General features: G+C 39.2%; 1 protein-coding gene across 1 annotated transcript in view; it reads left to right on the plus strand.

Annotated features, from left to right (window-relative positions):
• Positions 1 to 21179, plus strand: part of DOCK1 (dedicator of cytokinesis 1) — a 597377-nt gene that overhangs the window by 354365 nt on the left and 221833 nt on the right. Inside the window, exon 38 of the mRNA XM_014587219.2 lies at positions 11810 to 11904. Coding sequence (XP_014442705.1) covers positions 11810 to 11904 — 95 coding nt within the window. The remainder of the gene's footprint in view (positions 1 to 11809; positions 11905 to 21179) is intronic.

The raw sequence follows: 21179 nt of genomic DNA on the forward strand, positions 1-21179 counted from the left end.
TCATGGAAAGTCTACCACTGATTTCTGTGCACTTACTGATTGACTTTTCAATAGCAGAAGCCAGAGAGACTTTTCGGCCTTAAGTTGTACTTTGTTATTAATTAGCTCTCTAATCATAGAAGCTCATCACTATTTCTCCAAATAATTCTCTAGTCATCCTCAGTAAAACTATGATACCACTTAATTAGGAAAAGTATAATAGAGGGGAATTTATCACTTAGGAGCTACCTGCCTAATGACCTGAAATTACATAGCCATATGATAAATATCCACTGCAAAGCTGCAACCAAACTTGTTGGCAGAGCTCCTGATTAAATGTTCACTTCAACTCTTGGATCTCCATTTCTAAGAACCCATAGGTTCTTATAGAATACCCATAAATTCCTATAGAGTTATAGCCAACTATGTTTACAGAACGAGGTTTGTCATACTTGGCATTTATCTTCTTAAGGGATGGGGAAAAGAATGAAATTTATGATTTTTAAAAATTATTTTAGGTTGGGACCAGCAGATGGAGTAATGGTTATATTGCTGGATTCTCACATAGTCAACCACAGTTCAAGTCTCAGACCTGGCAACTGGAAAATTAAAAACTCAATGTCAAGCACTCGTGCAAGCATGCCCAAACTCCTAAGAAAAGAATGGAGGAGAAGGGATTATGGCGTGGCCATCTCCCCAGGGGGCGATTTCTCTCTTTCTGTCTCTCTGGTGAGCACATGTACCCTATACCAAAAACCTCTTTAAAAAATAAAATTATTTTAGTTTTTGTTTTTTTTTTCCATACAGTGTGTGTGCTTGCTAGAAAGACACTGAGAGAATAAGTGAGAATTCATCTCCCCAGAGGGGATGGCCACACCACAATCCTTTCACCTCCATTCTCTTCGTGGAATTCTGGGCATACATTCACCTGTGCCCAGTGTGATTTTCAAGCTGCCAGGTCTGGAATCTGAACCGTGGTCAGCCATGTGGGAGTCCAGTGCCTTAACCACTATACTACTGCTGATGCCAAATTTTGTTTTTTTTTTAAAGTTTATTTCAAACATAAGATTTTCTTATTGTCACCACAATATACATATAAATACATATTTTGAACTTCCTAAGAACAAAAATGGATCTGTACCTGTTTTTCCTAAAATAAACATCAGAGAGCAAGAATGTGTTACATGTATGTGTATATGTTTATGTGTCCGTGTGTTTGGGATTTATCTGAATATTATTGAGCAGTTTTCAGAAGGAAATATGTAATATATATTTCATATTTATATGCTGATTTTTTAAGAAATCATGTAACAGTGAAATCAGATTTTATATTTGTAGAATTTAATGCTATAATTGAATCTTAAATATATACTTAAGCCTGTTCTGGTCAGTGGAAAGAATAATTGTAATAATTTAAAACTATATTAACAATTTCATAGATTACATTCCAGGCTGAATATAAAGTTTTCAGAATGAGAATTACCCATTCTGAAAAGTAAGGACTCCAATGACTAATTTGACCTTTATCAGAAAAATCACAGGATCAAAATTCATGCATTTAAGCTGTTAAAAACATTTCATTTGAACTGTTAAGTGATGTGTGTGTGTGGTTGATACAGAAAAGTGATTATACAAAGTAGTATTTAAAAATTACTGTAATTTACTGTATTCCAAATGTGTACCCTTTCTCCTTGCTCAGAGCAGAAGATGGGATATTCACTAAATGCTGTGGCCCTAATTTCTTAAGGATTTTTTCCCCGCTTAGACACAGCAGTTCAGAAAATCAATTATTTGCAGACAATTTGATTTTCATTGTAAATGGCATTTGTGATTTGGATATCACACATTCATACTGCTAGAATGTAAACCTTTCTTTATTGTTGTTAATCTGTCAGAACCTTTGTAAAATGTGTCCCCATCCATTAATTATACATTTAGAGTATTTGACTGTTTTTCCACTGTAACAAATATCAAAAATAATAGCCAGCAGTAAATAAAATTTCATACAATTATTTTGTATGAAATAATTGGAAATTAATTAGTATTCCAATATGAAAATAGCCCAAGCCTTTTTCTTGAGACTTCTTACTTATAACAGAGCTACTTCAAATTCTCAAATTTAGCCCTTTTTTAAAAATTTTTTAAGTTATGCTATAAGACATGTGCACTCATCAGAGAGACACACAGAAAGAAAGAGAGGGAAAGTGAGAAAATGCCTCCTAGAGGGATAGCCATGTGCAACCCTCTCTCCTCCTTTTTTCCCCATGAGATTTTGGGCATACATACTCAGGCCCTCAGCGTGTTTTTCAAGCCCCCAGGCCTGGGACTGGAATTGCTTAATTACCCATGTGGGATCCAGCCACCTTAAACACCATGCCGGCAGTTGGCCCAAAATTTAGTTCTTTTTGGTTGGGAAAGTTATTCTCAAACAAAATGGCAATTATTATCAACATCGAAATCGAGTGTCATAGAGCTGCTACTTTTACAGCCTCTCAGACTGTTCCTTTGACCCCAGGACAGTAAGAGTATAGAGCACAGGCAGAAAGACTAATCCCAAAAAGAGAAAGAATGGATATTTCTCATTGAAAACTCTCTCACAGTAGAAGCAATCCATGAGGAAAGGGTCTGTGGTTCTGTTGCAATGAGATGCTGTTCTGCCCAGTGTACTGCTGACTGACATGCACTCAAGTCTCAGTATCAGGAACAGAGGCAGAAAACTTGCTTAGCGTCTGTACAGTAAGACAGAAGAGGATAAGGACTTTGGACCTGCCAAGAGAGAGAATGTTATCTTCCACTTGTCACAAAGTTCCACTAAATGACTCTCGAAAAACACATACAACTTTTTCTACAATCTATACAGAACACCTTTATGACCAGATGCATGAGTATTCCTTCCACACCAACCAATTCTCTTAACACCAGCTGGGTGTCCTATGATTCAGTTAAAATCTGGAACTGTCTACCTAGTGTTAATGTTGAAGCCCATGAGTTAATGAGCTCAGCCTCAAGACTGCTCTCACTTCGAATGCCAGTCACAAGTTGAAGCATATCTTAATTGGCCAATTATTAATTAAGATTCCTACAGCCCCCACTTTAGGTTTAATAATTTGCTAGCATGACTTACAGAACTTAGGGAAACACTTTACTGCTTAAGGTTTTGTTATAATGGGTACATCTCACGAGCAGTGAAGTGGAAGAGATGCATAGGACAGGTACTGGAATGTCCTCTGTAGGCACTTCTCTTTCCCAGCTCTTCTCATCTTAGGCAACCCAAAGGCTCATCAAATCTTGTTCAAGAGTTCTTATAGAACTTAACCTATTTACAGAATGTCCCCACCCGACCCTATAGTGTTTGGTGGTGAGGCTGAAGCCTTCTAATCACTAGTTCTTTCTAGTGATTCAGCTCAACCCTGTCACCTTATGATCAAAGGGAGATTATTTTGAATAACAAAGACATTGCTTCTGGATTTCTTGCCTCAAGCCTGACCTCACAAAGTGGCCCATGGGTTCCTCTGGACTCTCCCAGTGCTGATCCACCTGTAGACTACCTCAGGAAACAGTGTCACACAGGCCTCTGAGACTTGGCCCTCTTTTTTGGAATGTCTTCCCACTGTCATTGAGTTTTAGTCCCATCCCTTTTAGGGGACCCCTTTTGGACACATGTCCTGGCCTCACCAGGTGATCACAGTCCCTTTGTCCCAGCATTGGATCTTACCATGTCAACCTTAAGCCCTGTATGGGTATAGCTAACTATTCCTGTTTATTTTCTTAGAGACATTTTTTTACCATAAGGTGTGCACTTGCCAGAGAGACAAAAAGTGAAAAATCACCGCCCTACTGGGAGAAGGGATGGTCATGCTGCAATCCCTTCTCCTCCAGAGTTTTTGGGTGCCGAGTGTGAGTTTCAAGCCGGGAGGTCTGGGACTTGAACAGCAATCAGCCATGTCGGAGTCCAGTGCTTCAACCCCTATGCCACCTGATGGCCCAGCCCTATTCCTTAAAGACTTATTTTGGTTGCCCTTCATTTCTTTCATCCATACTGGGGCCACTTAGGATGACATCTAGTTTTCCTCTCTCAAGGATAACAATGTGCATTCCCTCCCTAATCCAGCTGGCTATTGTTAAAATAGACTGATTCTGGGAGCTCTAAGCAAATATGTTCCCAACCCAGGTGAAGACCCTTGAATTCTTTTTAAAAGCCCCAGCTTGTTGTGTGCTAATGGCCATAGGTAGAGAACAAAATATGGCAGAGTGAGCCAGAGTTTGAAGCTGTAAGTGCCTTGGGGGGTCACCATTCAGCTGACCCTTTCCTGCATATGAGTTTACCTTGTAATAAACTTCTGTGCACTGCTTTACTGGAGTTGTCTTGTTACATTTTTGTTCTCACTGATCCTACCCTGGAACAAACCCATATTGGGCTGATATAGGGTGGCATCTTGCCTGTGGGAAGTGGAGGGTGAGGAAGCTCATGTGAAAACAAGAATGTTAGCAAGGTGGCCTAGGGAGCCTTCTGCTACTGAGGTGTGGGTGGTTTTATAGCGCCTGAGTTCCATGTTAAACAGCCACGAAAAGGTAATTTGCTAGCCTCTATTGAATATATATAATGACTGGGAAGAGGAGCCAGGCTCCAAACAAATCTGGTGAGTCCATTTGTAGTAAATTCACTCTCAATATCTATTTATTTGTTTATTATTTGTTTATTTATTGAGAGAGAGAGCATGACATCCCCAGTAGGGTCCTCATTATCAAGATCCATCTCTAATATCAACCAGCCAGGATCATGGACACACACATGTGCCTCCCTGACATATACAGGAGGACCTTAGGATGTGAACCTGGGACCTTTGCACGTGGCTTCAGCATCACAGGGTTGTATTACTGCTGTACTGCCACAGCTAGCCAGCAATAGCTACTAATTGACTTCTTGTCAGTACAATGGAAGAGCATAGCAAACAGATCCTGCTCTCATGGCTTGATAGTCTAGTGGAGAATATCACAGTTAATCAACTTAAAAAAAGAAGAGAAACCAGCTCCCCAAAACAAAGAGTTCATAGAGAGCAAGATAGCAAGGGATTGCAATCTGGAATATGCATGTTATGGTGAGCCATAAACAGTTCCAGAGAGGCTGGGAGAAAGCCAAGCTTATAAAGGCTTATAAAGGGGGACGATTACATGAATTATTTTGAAACAAAGTACATGGGGTGTTGAAGCTTATAGCAAGAGTTGGCAAACTTTTAACCACTGGCTGTTGCTGGAGACGTCACATCACAGGAAGTGATGGTCTGAAATTTTTATGGCTTCCAGAGAATTTTTAGAAAAGGCATGTGGGTATCATAGGCATGTGGGTATGAAGGCTCCTCCTTCATAATCTGGCATTATTTTGTTAGGGTTTGACGTAATGACTTCATTTTAGTTCTGCCAATTTTCACATCAGAATCATGCAGCAAAAACAACAAATATAGAGAATTAAGACTTTTGTGGGACACAGAAATGGTTTATTACCTATTAATGATGACGTGCATAGTATTCTCAACCAGACTGGCCTGAAGTGTATTTTATATGAGGTAAATTCTCTATACAAGCTTAATGATGTATAGTGACTGAATGTATAAACAATAATAAATTTTTTAAAAAATTAAAAAAGAATGATTCTTACGTAATAAGCAGACTGGACTGAGTCAGGATGGTCAGGAGCCTTCTTTGCAGAGGGGGTGATGGTGGGATGAAGTGCAGAGGGAAGAGCCCTGCAGTTGGAGGGAACAGCGTGTGCCAGTGCTTGTGCCGGGAACAGCAGGAGTTCCATTCCGGAGACACTTCTTACCAGTAAGCATCTGAGGCATCAAACCACACAGGACCTGCTCGTAGACCAAAATAAAGACAGAGAAGCTTTGTTTCTTTCTTCTTTCTTTCCTTGCTAGTTTTTAACTTTATTGATCATTTATTTGCTTTTTTTTTCCCAATCAAAAAATACTAAAGCATTTCTTTTTTGAGTAAACCTTTTATTTCGATCATTGTAGAGCCTCATGCAGCTGTAAGAAATATTATGGACAGTTTCATGTACCTTTACCCAATTTCTCCTGATAGTAACATCTTGCACCTTTGATATTATACTATAGTACGATGTCAAAACCAGAGTTTTGACATTAATACAATTCACTGACCTATTCAGATTTCAGCAATAATACTTGTACTCTTTTCCCTATTTATCGTGAAAATTTTCAATCATATAAAACTGAAATAGTACAATGAAAACTATTGTCTTTACCACCTGAATTCATCAATCACAAACATTTTGCACCATATTTGCTTTTCTGTGTATCTCTATGTATACCTACATAACTGATTTCCTTAGGTATGGGAGAGAAACCAGGATGCTCCTCTGTGAGTGGTTCAGTGAGAGACTCTCAAGAATGAAACCATTTTTCAGTGGTCTTATTTCACCTCTGAAACATAGCTACCATCCCCTCAGACCATTTGCATTCAGATTTCTCCATTCTTCTCAAACTTTATTTTTTTTCTTTTTCTTAATTTATTATTATCATAATTGTTTATATTACATCGAATCACCTATATCTTTACAGTGTATTACATTTCTTTTTCCAGTAGGAATGCCAAGACAAAGACATTTCTATCCACATCATCAAATAGCTTTTCATCATTTTTTTCCAGATTATTATTATTTTTATTATTCTCAGTATCTTTTTAAACATTCAATCACTATGTATCATTTTGCTTATAAAATGAATTTACCCAATATGAAATACTTCTCAGACCATTCCAGTTGTGAGTACTATACATGTCATCACCAACAGATAATAAACCATTTCTGTGTCCCACTAATGACATGCTTCTCTATTTGTTCTCTTGCTATCTTTCTCTATACGCTTCCCTTCTCCCCCTGCCCTGTTCCACACTGCCTTCAGCATCCTTAATCCCTATTTTCACTGCTTTTATGCCCTCCAATATTTTTTTTTGGGTGGGGGGAGGTTTTTCCTATAAGGTACATGTGCCCACCAAAAAGACAGAGACAGAGAGACAGAAAGCGAGAAATCACCTCCCAGGAGAGATGGCCATGCCACAGTCCCTTCTCCTCCATTCTCCTCTTGGCATCTTGGGAAACCATTTCTGTGTCTCACTAATGTCATGCCTCTACTTGTTCTCTTGCTGTCCTTCTCTGTACTCTTCCCTTCTCCCCCGTCCCATTCCACACCGTCTTCAGCATCCATAATTATTTTTATTGCTTTTATGCCCTGCAATATTTCTATCTCTACCATAAAGTACGGAGAGTTGGAATATATTAACTGGATACATACAATATCTTTCTTTCATATCCTGGCTTGCTTCACTCAGCAATAGATTCTCCATATTTGACCACTTTCTATCAAATGTCAGGGTCTTGTTGTTTCTTATGCCTGAATAGTATTCTATAGAGTATATGTGCCACACTTTTTCCATCCATTCATCTCTTTGTGGACATTTGGGTTGGTTCCATGTCTTAGCGATCATGAATAATACTGCAAAAAACATTGATGGGCAAGCACTTTTCCGACTCTTCATTCTCCTATCCTTTAGGTAGATACCCAGAAGTTAGATTACTGGATCAAATAGTATTTCTATTGAGGAACCTCCGTATTGTTCTCCACAGTGACTGGACCAGTTTACATTCCCACCAACAGTGTAGGAGAGTTCCCCTTTCACCACATCCCCCCAACACATATCACATTTTATATTTTTAATCTTCTCCATTCTGACAGGGGTTAGGTAGTATCTCATTGAGGTTTTAATCTGCATCTCCCTTACAATGAGGGCCATGTGGACATTTCCTCATATGCTTTTTGGCTGTTCGTATTTCTTCCTTAGAAAGATTTTTTGTTCTCCTCAACTTCCCATCTTTTAATTGGGTTCATCATTTTTTTTTTCAAGTAAGTTGCTTGAGTTCCTTGTGTATTCTGGTTATTAGTCTCTTGTCTGAGGCATTTTTACAAAAATATTCTCCTATTCTGAGGGTTGTCAGTTCACACTTGTTACTATGTCATTTGCTGTGCAGAAACTTCTTAGTCTGATATAGTCCCACTTGTCTATTTTAGAGATTATTATCTGTGCTTTGTGAGTCTTATCCAAACTTTTGTAACTTTTAGTAGAGAGGCTTTCTCAGATCAGAATGCTGTCGGGACCAGCAGTTAGCATAATGGATATGTCGCAGGACTCCCATGTAGTCAACCACAGTTCGAGTCCCGGACCTGGTGGCTTAAACTCACACCGGGTGCATGTGCATGCGTGCCCAAGATCCCGAGAGGAGAATGGAGGAGAAGGGATTGTGGTGTGGCCATCCCCTGTGGGGGGTGATTTCTTGCTTTCTATCTCTCTGTCTCTCTCTGTCTGTCTGGCGAACGCACGTGCCCTATAGCAAAAAAACCTCTCCAAAAAAAGAAAAAAAAAATCAGAATGCTGTCTACCTATTGCATTTGTTTGTTGTGTCTCTTTAATATTTTTCTGGAATAAGTCCATCACCTTCTTTTTCTCTTGATTTTTGTGACAATGCTATTTTATTTTTATTTATTTTTACTTTTTTGAGAAATATTCTTGCTATAGAATGTGTCATGGAGAGACAGACAAAAAGTGAGAAATTACCCCCCCCCAGGGGGGAATGACCTCACCGCAATCCCTTCCCCATTCCCCTCTTGGGATTTTGGGCACGCACACACACACACACACACTTGGAGTGAGTTTTAAGCTGCTATGTCTGGGATTCAAATGATGGTGACTATATGGGAGTCCAGCAATATAACCATTACACCATCTGCTGGGTCCATATTTTATGTTTTTTTGAAGAGATTGAGCCTGTAGTTTTGTAGGCTGTTTTGTAGTTTGGATTTTTAAGTTGCTGCCTAGAATACCTTTCAACAATTTCTCTATCCTCCCTTGTATTCTGTAAAATGGAAGCTTGCCCAAAAATTCAAGCTCAATATTTGTGCATGAATGTTTCTGAGTTGTCGTTGAATACTTTCTATTGTGTCATATCAGGAGACTGGGAATGTCATGTGGACCCACTACTAGGTTTGACTACTTGGTTAAAAGGTAGTAACTTCAGAACCAGCAGGTGGTGTGGTGGTTAAGGCACTAAATTCCCACATGGCCAGCCACAGTCCAAGTCCCAGACCTGGCAGCTTGAGAATCACACCAGGCATGTATGTGTGCATGCCTAGAAATCCCAGGAGGAGAATGGAGAAGAAAGGATTGTGGCATGGCCATCCCTCCTTGATTTCTCACTTTCCCTTTCTCTATTTCCCTTTGGCAAGCACACATGCTCTATGGCAACAACCTTAAAAGAAAAGGTAGTAACTCCTGAATCTCCTCATTGTGAAGATAAATTCTCCCCACCTTACAATCATCAAGTAATCTTTGGGTAAAACTTCAACATCCATAAAAACTTAGCAAATATCCCATTTTCTTACAGTCTTTCACCAGATAGATTGAAAAATTTATTGTTGGCCCTTGTCTATAACTGTTACTTTTTTTATAGAGCAGAATGGTGATTTCCTAATTCTGAGGGTCAAGACGATTTGTCTTTTGACTAAGGGCACTGAAAGGCCATTGCAAATGTAGGTTAAGAATGAGACTGGGGAAGTCTTGCAATTTGAGAAGATAACTCTGTGCAAGGGGTGGACATGAAGACGAACAAGAGTACAGATAGACAGAGGCAGGTTTAGGAGTCCTCTGTGGCTGTCCAGGTGTGAGAGGATGACCACTTATTCAAATGGGTGGAGTGAGGCATGGAAGGAAACAGATGGGTTTATGATAAGAAGATTTCACCTCAGGAATGCATTGATTACTGTTGTTAGAGCTTCCCACCTTCTGTATAGGGCATCCTATGAGTAAGCTAACCAAAAAGTGTAACAGGAATAGATCAGCACTGAATGATGAAATTTTCAGAAAATATCCCTTGTTGACTTAGAGACCCCAGTGTAACAGTCTAGTAAGCCTCATCAGCTGTTCTAGGCAAAAGCAGTTGTGAGGACCACTGCCATGGCTAGTGAATTATGCAGACGGAACAAGGAAGTCTTTCAAAACCTCATTTCCCTCTATAGGCAGCATTTTGTTTGATCAGCAAAGTACCAAACTTTAACAGCTGAGCCATACTAATGAAGTATGGGACTTTGTCTCCTAGAAAAGAAAAGGAGTTGGGAAAATATGCTTCTCTTCCAGAATAATAAAAGCCAGATCCTGTATCTCAATTATTAGGCTTTGAGGAGTGATCAGCAAGAAAGCCAGCAATTTCATGCAAATAGAGATGTGACTAAATTATAGCACTCAGCCAGCAAAATATGCAACCTGGTCATCAAAATGGGAAACCCTGGACAAAGTGGGGAAACTAAGTAGTGAAATATGAGTTTCAATAATTAAACTGGGGAGAGAAGCCAGTTATTATGTCTGCGGGCATCAGCATGTTCCTGCTCCTGAGGTCCTGAGGCCACCACACTTGTGAGCAGAGTTTGGAGGATGTCTGAACTGACTTTTCCTTCTGGATTTTGCCCAGGTCCCTCAGCTCTCCTGGACTGGAAGCCTCTGTTGTACCAGGGCGAACACAATCACTTTCTGCCCTTTTTCATGGTCAGGGGCGCAGCCAACCCCTCACACAGCAGACATGTCTTGATAGAACTGCACCTTGCCATTAGGTTGCAGAGAAAATATGCTAACTTTGAACATCAGCTTACTGTTGTCATCAAATTTAACTTGCACCTCTTTGCAAGAGGTGCTTGTTTAGAAGTTTGTTCTGGGAATTGCTTTCTTGGCTGTTTAAATTCTGTTCACCACCTTAGCCTTCACAGCTATTGCACCTAATTATGATTCAGTAGATTAAATAAATGAGAAATATCCACTCATTTGCCAAACTTTGACCATGGCCTCATTTTTCTAAGTCAATTCTCTGTTGCCTTTTCCCTTCCCACCCCAGGTCTTAAGTGAGCATGGGGACTATCAGAGATGTGTGCATTTGAGGATAATCACTTTTTTTTGTTCGGGCTAGCTCAGTGCAGGTGTCAGGCCCTCAAAAATAGGAAATTCTCCTAATTCCAACAGGTACAGGGTAGAATCCCTAGGAAGTGGGGATCCTTTTTGTGCTGGGAGCATTCTCATCAGTGTAGCGGCAGGTTGGGGCAACTGGGCATGCCCTGACCCCTGCTGCCTTTTGTATTGACCTGTGACGTTGTGATGTCATCTGTGAGACCAAAGGTATAACTGAGTAGCTTATAGGGATGTAGCTGCTATCTAGAAAAATTGTCTGGGTGGTCACATGATCAGATGGTTTATGGCATACCAACTATGTGCAGATGGCCAGGAGTTCCAGTTTGAGCCTTTTGGGGGGAGGGCAGGTAATTACATGAGAAAAATAGACAATAATAACATCCCATGTTCAATCTGTTGAGGCCTGTTCTTAATGAAAATGGATTTAGAATAAACAGAAGAAAAAGCTACAACCTGCCTATTATATTAGCATGTAAGAATCATGTTTTTCTATAATCAGTAAAAGGTATGAATACATATCTGTAACATTTGAGATTTACTTTTTTGGCTATTGGAGAGACATGCCCATGTTATTTCTGAACATTTCCTTGAAGAAAACCATCTTATATAGGAGGTGCTCAGTTCAGTAGAACAGTAGAATGAATATACAGCTTTTATGAAATACATCTTCATTAGTTTTTAGCATGTTTTCATTCAGCTAAAAAAATAGAATCTTTTATAATCTATTAAGTCATGCATTCATGGGAGGGGATAGTTTTCACCTTTTTCTTAGTGGGCTGTTTCAATGTTTTGGTTTTTATTTTAGGATTTTTTGATGGAAACATTCATCATGTTTAAGAACCTCATTGGGAAGAATGTCTACCCTTTTGACTGGGTGATAATGAACATGATGCAGAATAAGTAAGTACAGAGAGAACAGCTCTCACCTTTTATGATGCCGAATTCACATCTGGTGGGAATAGTGATGTTGCCTAGATACCATTGTGGCTTTCCTACGAAGTACCATCCACTGTCTGTGATATAAATATTATAGTTATTTGGATTAAATGGACCCCCAAGTCTGTGGTGATTTCCTTATGCCAATATGGGACTCTGACAGTAAGTACCTGAACTCTGGCCTCAGGAGAGAAGCAGCCTGAATTTGTACATCCCTTAGCCACTGTCGTGGACAGAGGTCTTATTAACCAGTGATTGGCCTCTCATTTGAACTCTGTGTCTCTGTTAGCCCAAACAATTCTCAGCCCTTTCCTAGAATTTTGAAAAGTGTTTTCATGTCTCATAGCTCACTTATTTAAAAAAATGAGAATTCTAGAGTTGTTAAATATTACTATTTCTAGCATTTGAGATTTTATCATTTCATAAGCACCAACAACCATCATGGAGTCCTCAATCACAAGGGATTTTTTGGGAAGAAATTTCTGTTGATCTCTCTTTTTTTTATTACTCTTTTTAGGGAGATGACTGTAGATTCATACACAGTTGTAAGATATAATAGAGATATTGTATAGCATACACTTTATCTAACTTTGCTCAATAATAACATTTTGTAAACCTATAGTGTTGTATTATAACCCAGGAACTGAAAATGATACCATTCACCGATCTTTTCTCAGTTTTACTTACATCCTTCATGTTTGTGGTTAATTCTACACATTTTTATCATATGCCTATGTTCTCTAACCCACCACCGCAGGTGAGCTCCTGAACATTTCATCACTGCAGGTAGCCCTCTTGTCTATTTTCCTCTCCCCTCCACCAACTTCTTATCCTTTTCTAAAATTTTATCAATTCAAAATTGTTATGTAAATGCAATCATATAGTATATATCTTTGGGGACTGGCTTTTTTCATCTTGCTTAATTCCCTGGAGATAAATTCAGGTTGTTGCATTTATCAATACCTTATTCCTTTTTATCATTAATAGTTTTTCATAGTATGGTTGTACCACACAGTGTTTAACCATTTTCTTGTTGAAGGACATCTTATCTAGTCCCAGTTTGGGGTTATTATGAATGAAGCTGCCACAAACATTTACATTAGGAGGTGGCCTGATAGTACACCAGATAGGTGCTATGCAGAGGAAGCCAGATCCCACATGGCTCATCAGGGTTTGAGTCCTGACCATAATGACTTGAAAAATACCCTGGGCAACATGTACCTGCCTCAAATCCTGAGAGATTGGAAAATTGGAGAAAAGTAGATTGTGGCATGACCAGGCCCTGTTGGGGGTGGGAGGGGGTGTTTTCTCTCTCTCTCTTTTTCTCCTTCTTTCACACATACTCATGTATGCATGAACTGTCTGGCATTAAAAAACCCCAAGTTTATATATAGGTTTTTAGGTGAATATAAGTCTTCACTTCTTTGTCATAAATGCCCAGGAGTGCAAATGATGGTCATGTGACAATTGTACATTTAATTTTACAAGAATTGTCAATCTTTGTCTGAACCACTTTATATTCCCACCAGCAATACATGAGCTATGCAGTTTGTCCCCATCCAGCTTGTGGTATTGTGATTGTTTTTTTTATTTTAGCCATTCTGATAGGTGTGTAATATATCTTTGTGGTGCTAATTTACATTTTCCCTGTTGTCTTTGCCTCTTTCTGATGCCTTTTGTCCAGTCTGTGAACAGGGCCGTAGCAGCAGTGACTTTTCTCTTGGCTTCTCCTGGGTATTGCTACTTTATGTGAAAGCATGGATGAAACTGCCCTTGTGTGCAAGGAGCTGCAGGATCTGCAGTTGGCCTCCATTAGGGTTAAGCACAACGGAGTGTTGTCCATCTTCAATCAGATGTTGCTGGGCTGAAACCTTCCATATATCTAAGATAGCATTTGACAACACTCAGTTTGAAGCCCTAGAGAGCCGAGCATCACTGTAGATACAGCGCTGTCCTGGTGTGCAGAGCCAGGGTCCTGGCCTTTGCTTTTTACTTTTCTACCTGCTGTGTGCAAGCAGCTATCTCTTGGCATTTGAATCTTTATCTAGAAACTGAGGGACTTAAAGCACTGGTATTCTCTTTCTTTTTTTCTACTAGGATTAACTTTTGTGATTGACAATTTAGAATTGCAGCTGACCATTGAACAGCAGGGGTTTGAAGTGCAGGATCCACTTATACATGGATCCTTTTTTTTCAATAAATATAGTGAAAAATACAACCCAGTACTATAAATTTTCTTTACAATTTTCTTATGGCATTTTTGCCCTCTAGCTTACTTTACTGTAAGAATATAGTATATAGTACATGTATAAAAGTTGTGTTAATCAACTGTTTATGTTATCAGTAAGGCTTCTGATCAATAGTTGTGAATCAGTATTAGTAGTTAAGTTTGGGGGAAGTCAAAAATTATACGTAGAGTTTGGGCTACATGAGGATGGGTGCCCCTAACCCACATGTTCTTCATGGTCACCTGGACTCTGAAGAACTGGAGTATATCTGTCTTTAATGAGTTTATTTTTCATTTACAAATACAAACTAATCAACAACAACAAAAACTCACTCTTCTGGGACTATAGACCTTATAGCTTGACCAGCACTGAAAGGTGCGGCTGCAGCAGGCCAACTGCACAGGCTCCTGAGTGCAAAGTTGTGGAGACTTTGGTGTGGACTGTGCTCTCTTCCTTGTGACCCTACGCATGGTTTTGACCTTCTCTGAGTCTCCCCAGCAGAGTGGCCATGTCCTGTCACTCAAGCAGTGCATTCCACATCCCAGACTGGGCACTGCTCCAACAAAGTTCAGATGTAAGGGACTCCTTGTAGTTGTATTTTGTGGTGTTCCTACTTGCAGCATTCACCCCCCCACCACCACCACCAAAGGGAACCATCAATAAATACAGTCAAACTCTCTTTATTTGTTATTATGATGTTTTTATGATGACTGAGAGCCTAGTTTCAGTTTTAACATCATGCCTGCATCATTCTCTCTCAAGTAATTCATTATCTGCCACCTACCACCAGCTTTGCACTATATGAAGGCTGCCCAAAAACCATATATGATACAAAGCTGTTTGACATGAAATGTGTGTTGTCTGGCTTAAGCCATAGTTTCCTTCTCTAAAAACCCTATCCAGCTTCTCCTGAGACATTCTGTTTTTTTTCTGGCATGAGGAGATGACCCATAGTCTCTGGAATTATGAGTTTTCTGCAGACCAGAGTCACAGCCTTCTGCTGCCAACATCCCTGTATTCCTACTCACTAGAATGTCTTTGTGGGGCATAGCTACATGCTAGAGAAACAGGCGCCAGCAGGTTGGTGCAGTGGCAGCTTGTACCAGGGAGGAGTGCCTTTTATCTGTGGGGAAGGAAACTATGAGGGAGAAGCCACATGTGCTCAGTGTCCTCTTAGCATTTATATAATTGAGACTTTGGAGGATAAAGACTTGTGTAGGTGATCATAAACTCTGGAACAATGAAGTCTGTCTTGTTCTCTTATTCATTGTGTACAAAGACCACAGCCCTAAAAGGAATTTTAATAAGATAAAAATCCCAACAAGTTTATTTGACATTTTATATAAAATGCTATTATATAGAACTGCCTAATCAAGAATTGTAATATTCTGAGGTTATGTCATCCAGAAGACAGTGTTTTTTCCATTGGAGCTTCCTAATGATGAATGACGTACATCTGCACATACATATTATATATGCATGCGTGTATGTCTGTGCACCCCTGTGCAGGTGTGCAGTTCATGTGTGCTCATAAATGTCCTTGTATGAAGGTGTGTTGGTTCCAATTAAAGGCCCTATTATTTGCAGAGATTCTGACTTGTAACAAATCAAACAGTATCCCTATCATAGTCAACACATTCTGCAGGAACATACCTACCCAAACAGCAGGAAAGTAAGCTACGCAGGAGGCATTTTCAGGGTGGGCACTGATCATTGTCATTTTTATTACCACATCCTACCACCCCAAAATGCTGGCCTCTCTGTTCAATAAATAGCATTGATTTTCAGGAGCAGAATCAGCCCAGTATTTGACGAATGTTATTGCCTCCATGTGGCTAAATTCTTAGAACTTTGCCAAGGCAGCAGTTCTGGTGACCTTTAAATATTTTTTGACATCCTTGCTTAAATGCCACCTTCAAAGTGAAGAGTTTGTTTCATTTTCACTTGATGCACTCATTCTTTGTGATGTTTGCAATTCTAAAACTAAAGATGAGGTAGCATTTGGTAAGCCTTCCACGTGCCAGATCTGCTGTGGAGAATGATATGCGGTAGGGTACTTAATGCCCTCCACCACCTCTGAGACAGCTGCTGCTGTTGTGCCCACTTTACAGATGGGGAAAACTGAGTTATAGAAGTTGTTAACTTACCCAAGGCCCCAAAGACAGACAGCTAGAAAGTGGCAGGACCAGTATTTAAATCCAAGCCATCCACCTCAGGTCCTACCGCTTAAACCATTCTACCACCCTGCCTCTTCATCTAAGTATGCCTCTTTCTTGAAGAGTGTGTTTAAGTTTTTGTTTTAGTGTATGTATGCATATATGCCTTTGAGATAAAGAGAGAAGGCGAGAAATCACCCTCCCAGGGGAATGGCCATATTGCAATCCCTTCTCCACTCTCCTCTCATTTTTGGGTAAGCATGCATACATGCCCAGAGTGATTCTCAAACCACCAGGTCCCCAGAGTTGGCCATGTGGGAGTCCAGTGTCTTAACTACCATGCCATCTGCTGGCCCCCAGTTTTTGTCTTTATTTTAATGTACTTAAAACATGATTTTCCTTCAGGGTTTATCCCTTGCCTGAGTGAATTTTGAACACTGAAGTCAAAACATTTGTCTTATTTATCTGTCTTCACCATTAGAAATGTACACTTAAAGAAGATGCCATTTATTAATGTGCTTTGTAGAAGTCCCTTCATACACTTTTAGAAGAACAAACTCTCAATAATACTGTAATAAGATCATTTCCACATAGAAATTATGTAGATACCATATAGCATTGTTTCTATGTCATTTTCCACTTGCGTTTATTATTATTTATTTTTTGCCTGTAATGTAATAGGCTAATATTTTGTAGGTTGCCAGAGTTCCTGGCTTCCCCTAATCCTGGCATGCATCAGAGACTTCTTTGCCTCAGTAGGATAAGCAGTGATTCCCAGAAGCTTCCCGAGTCTGTATTTAAGTTTTAATGGCACAGCTGGACATGTAGTTTTACCACCGACAGCTTAGAAATGGACAAAATCAGCCTCTATGGTCTCTTAAATATTTGTGTGCTTGTTCAGCTTTGTCTCTGTGAACATACTGTTCTTCAATACTTGAGGCTTGTAAAATGTAATTAAAGGCAGTGTCCATTAGTTTTGGTGCAGCAACTTGTAAATCAAGAATCAAAGTTATAGGATTTAATGACTATCCCAAAGGACAGTAGTAGCTCGGTTGCTATGTTCAAGATAGTAACTGATTGGCAACAGCCTGACATTATCACTCTGCTCTAGGATATGATAGTGCCAGATGGCAAGATGACATTTAAGATAAGCACAGTTCAGAAATAGTAGAAGTGTGCTTGTGTGTTAGCATCCAGAAGTGCTTTATAATCTTTCCAGAGGGGAGCAAATGCTAAGTTTCCATTGAAGATCTCAGGTTGTATTGGAAGAGCAGTCCTTTCCCTGTGAGCATCTCGGCGCTTCTATCCTAGAACTCGTATGAGCTCACTTTTTAAAATTGCCGCTGTGTGTGTGTAGCACGGTCTATTGTCCAGGAGTTACACTTTGCTATTGTTGAGTTTGTGTTCCTTAACAGGAATGTGACTATGAAGTTGGATTTTTTTTTTATCTCTTGTAGTCTTGAACCTCAAATCCATCCCAGTAAGGTGCTTATGTTTATGTGAGAATTACCTCCTACTAGAATTTTAAGTGAGAGGAGTGATCTGATAGCAAATGAATCTGTCAAGTGGACTGAATTCCTCATCTGGAAGAAAGGATGTGTTATTAACTGCTTTCATTTTGCTTGAGAAAAACATTTGTACAATGTGAGGGGGTGAGAAGGAGCATGGTATCGAGTATAATTTTTCAGATTTTTAGACTTTCACTTTCTTGTTCATATTGACAATCTAACATGTAACAAACTCTTTTCCACATTCACCAACTATTTAAACTTACCACTGAATTTTTAAGAATTCAGCTACCCCAATTCACATTCTCCAGAGGCCCCACTGCATACCGTGTCCTCTTTCCTCAGGATGAAAAATACATGAAACCAACATTTTTACTTCCTCAGAGCTATCATAGTTTGTGACTGATTATCAATTGTTTTCAAGTGTCTCTCTGTTAGCATAGATTTTGATTTCAGACTTCCTTCTAGTTCTCTTCGGGAACAATCTTAGGCTGTAGCCTAAGGGAGATTATATTTATGATTTGTGGTTTCTATCCCACACCTTTCTTAGAGGACTTGGTGTGTTTTAAATGTAAGGAGTCATAGATCATGAATATAAACACGTAAAGTCAAAGCTATAACTTGAAGCTTTCTAGAACCCAAAATCTAGAAGTCAAAGAACTTGAAACTGATTGGAAGACAAAGCAAAAAAGGAAAATATAACAAGTTTAAAAGTTGCCCCTGGATAGTAGAAAGGATTCTTGGCATTTATCAGGAGAGACTGACAGTTCATGATGTACATCTTTATATATGAGAAATTGAGCAAGGGAATATCATAGGCAAGGAAGTTATCGAGGACTGAAAATTCTGTCCACAGAAAATGGAAAATATTATTATTTCAATTTTGAAATGCTTAAAATGTTACCAGTCAGCACATTGGCCATAACAATAGTTGGTTATAATTGGACCTGTCTGAAAGACAAGCTTTTCAAATGTAATGGATTTTGCTAATCTCAATTTCATTTTTTCTAGTTGACCATTTGAATATTAGAGACCATCAGTGAAAAATTATTGTCTGGTATTGCTAAATCTGAAATGAATCTCATATTTGTTTTCAAACTCAAATTTCATTCCAACTTGGAGGTTATGAGATCATGTTGTCATATGTCAAATGTTATTCTTTTTTTTATTTTTGTTAAGTCATGTTCATATGGAAACTGTCTCAGAACAGTCCAGAATGAAACATCCTACTTTTTAATAACAGTTAACTACAACTTTGTCTCTTTCCATACAGCCTCTTGTCCTCCTTCTCTTGTGACTCAGACCAGGAAGTGTTTTCCTCTGTCCATCCATGTAGTGGGTTTTTTTTTTTTACCCATCTAACATACATGATGTATGTTGACATACTCATAACTCTATGTAGCTCCTTTCATGAGATAAATTTCCCATGCTTATTTTTGTAACTTAAAGATATCTTTTCTACTAAGTATAATACATTTCCCCACTGATAAGTAGTATCCATCAGATACATGAGAATCCAGGATGGCAGGCTCACTGACATTTCTGCCAAAATTAATTGGCATATATTCAGACAGAAAGGGCCTTCAAGTCTTGGAAAGGGGTACCACCCTGGAGATGCCAGGTTTCTTAGGGATAAATCATGTTAGTACTCAGAAGGCAAATCCCCAGGATAGGCTGTTTGCCGGTACATTGCCATTTGGTTTGGTTGCTGGGGAAGAATTTCAGCCCTTGGCAGAGCTGTGCTGCAGGTGTGAATCAGAGAAAACGCACTGTTTGCCTTAGGTGGGGAGAGAGGAAGGTGGGGTACCCACATGCTTGGGACCTGCTTTAAGGCCCATGGCACCAGAACAGCCTGAGGTTGGCTGTTTTCCGGGGGACAGTTTTCTTTCCTACTCAGCCTCCCTCCAAAAAACATCTCTACTTTCCATGAGAGGGCACATAGGGGCTTGAGACAATTGGGTTACTACTTCTCAGTATCTTTTTGCCCTTTTTAAAAATGAGTTTATGTATTTATTATACTTTTTTCTTTTTATTTCTATTTCTTTTATACATTCAGTCATGTTACTTAGCTTACAAAGTGAATATTCCAGCATGTGTACATTTCTCACCAGTCCAGTTCACCCTACTAGAAAGTTATCTTCAATAGATAATAACACATTTCTTTGCGCCATAAATGCCTTGCCTATTTTTCTCCTTAATGTTGTTCCTCAGACTTTACTCCTTCACCCACCTTCTTCCCACACTGTAGCTGGTATTCACAACCATTTACTTATCTTTTTGCCTTTTTGAGGCCTACAGTTTTAGTTATTGTGGTTGGTTTCATTTAATTATTTAATTTTTTAAATTTGTTGGTTTACCATTAAGGTATTGCACATCCAACAGCTTGATGATTTTTAAGCACACCTAAGAATTTTTCCTTCATTTCATGCAGCAGCTATTGAAACAAATACTGTCACAGCACACAACTAGCTAAAGACCAAAAGGGAATATATATATATATATATATAGTGTGTGTGTGTGTGTGTGTGTGTGTGTGTGTGTGTGTGAAGATTTAGGAATTCAAAGTCAGTACAATGAAAACATTTTAGAATGACAATTTCCCTAGAGTTCAGCATGCCTACATTTTGCCCTAGCTTATAAACTTAATAATGCTGCTCTTTGAACCTGGATACTCCCAAGGAAACTGGCCAGCCTAACCTGAGGCATTTTGCAGCTCTGAGACATCAGTTTTTGGTCACTGAGCCTACAAGTTCTGGCTTCTAGGTTGAGATTACTCAGGTAGCATGTAAGCACATCTCTTGCAAAACTCTGAGAAACACATGGGACATTATTTTGAGTCTTTGTTAGCCATTTTGATACACCAGTTTCAAGACCGATATTGATTCCAGTATGTGTTGTGGATTGCACAGCAGAGAAAGGACCCATGGCAGGAAGAGGACCCTACATGTGTGGTACTTTGCTATGGCCATAATTTTTTCTGACATAATTTTGTCTAGACTGTGGTTTTTGAGAGGGCTAGGATATTGGTGGTTCTCTCCCAGTGCTTTTGGACCTGGATATGGTTGCTGATGGTGTAGCAGAGCCAAGTTCATCTCGCCATGGCAACTACCATATGAGCAAATGCTACTTATGGAGTTCTGCTTACTCTTTATGGCATTTTTATAAGTTATTGTAAATAGTTTTCATTAACACTCATCCCATAGTATGTGTGCTTTGGTTCTTTGCTGAATACTTAAACAACTGCCAGATTTTACCTGGTGGTTTGTAACCAATTTATTTCACATAGCATAGCTGTTTTATACAGTGTGGTTTTATTCAAATTGCCTCTTTATTTAATTCTGAGATGA

The sequence above is a fragment of the Tupaia chinensis genome, unplaced genomic scaffold (assembly GCF_000334495.1).
Source record: "Tupaia chinensis unplaced genomic scaffold, TupChi_1.0 Scaffold000197_1, whole genome shotgun sequence".
Taxonomy (NCBI): Eukaryota; Metazoa; Chordata; class Mammalia; order Scandentia; family Tupaiidae; genus Tupaia; species Tupaia belangeri.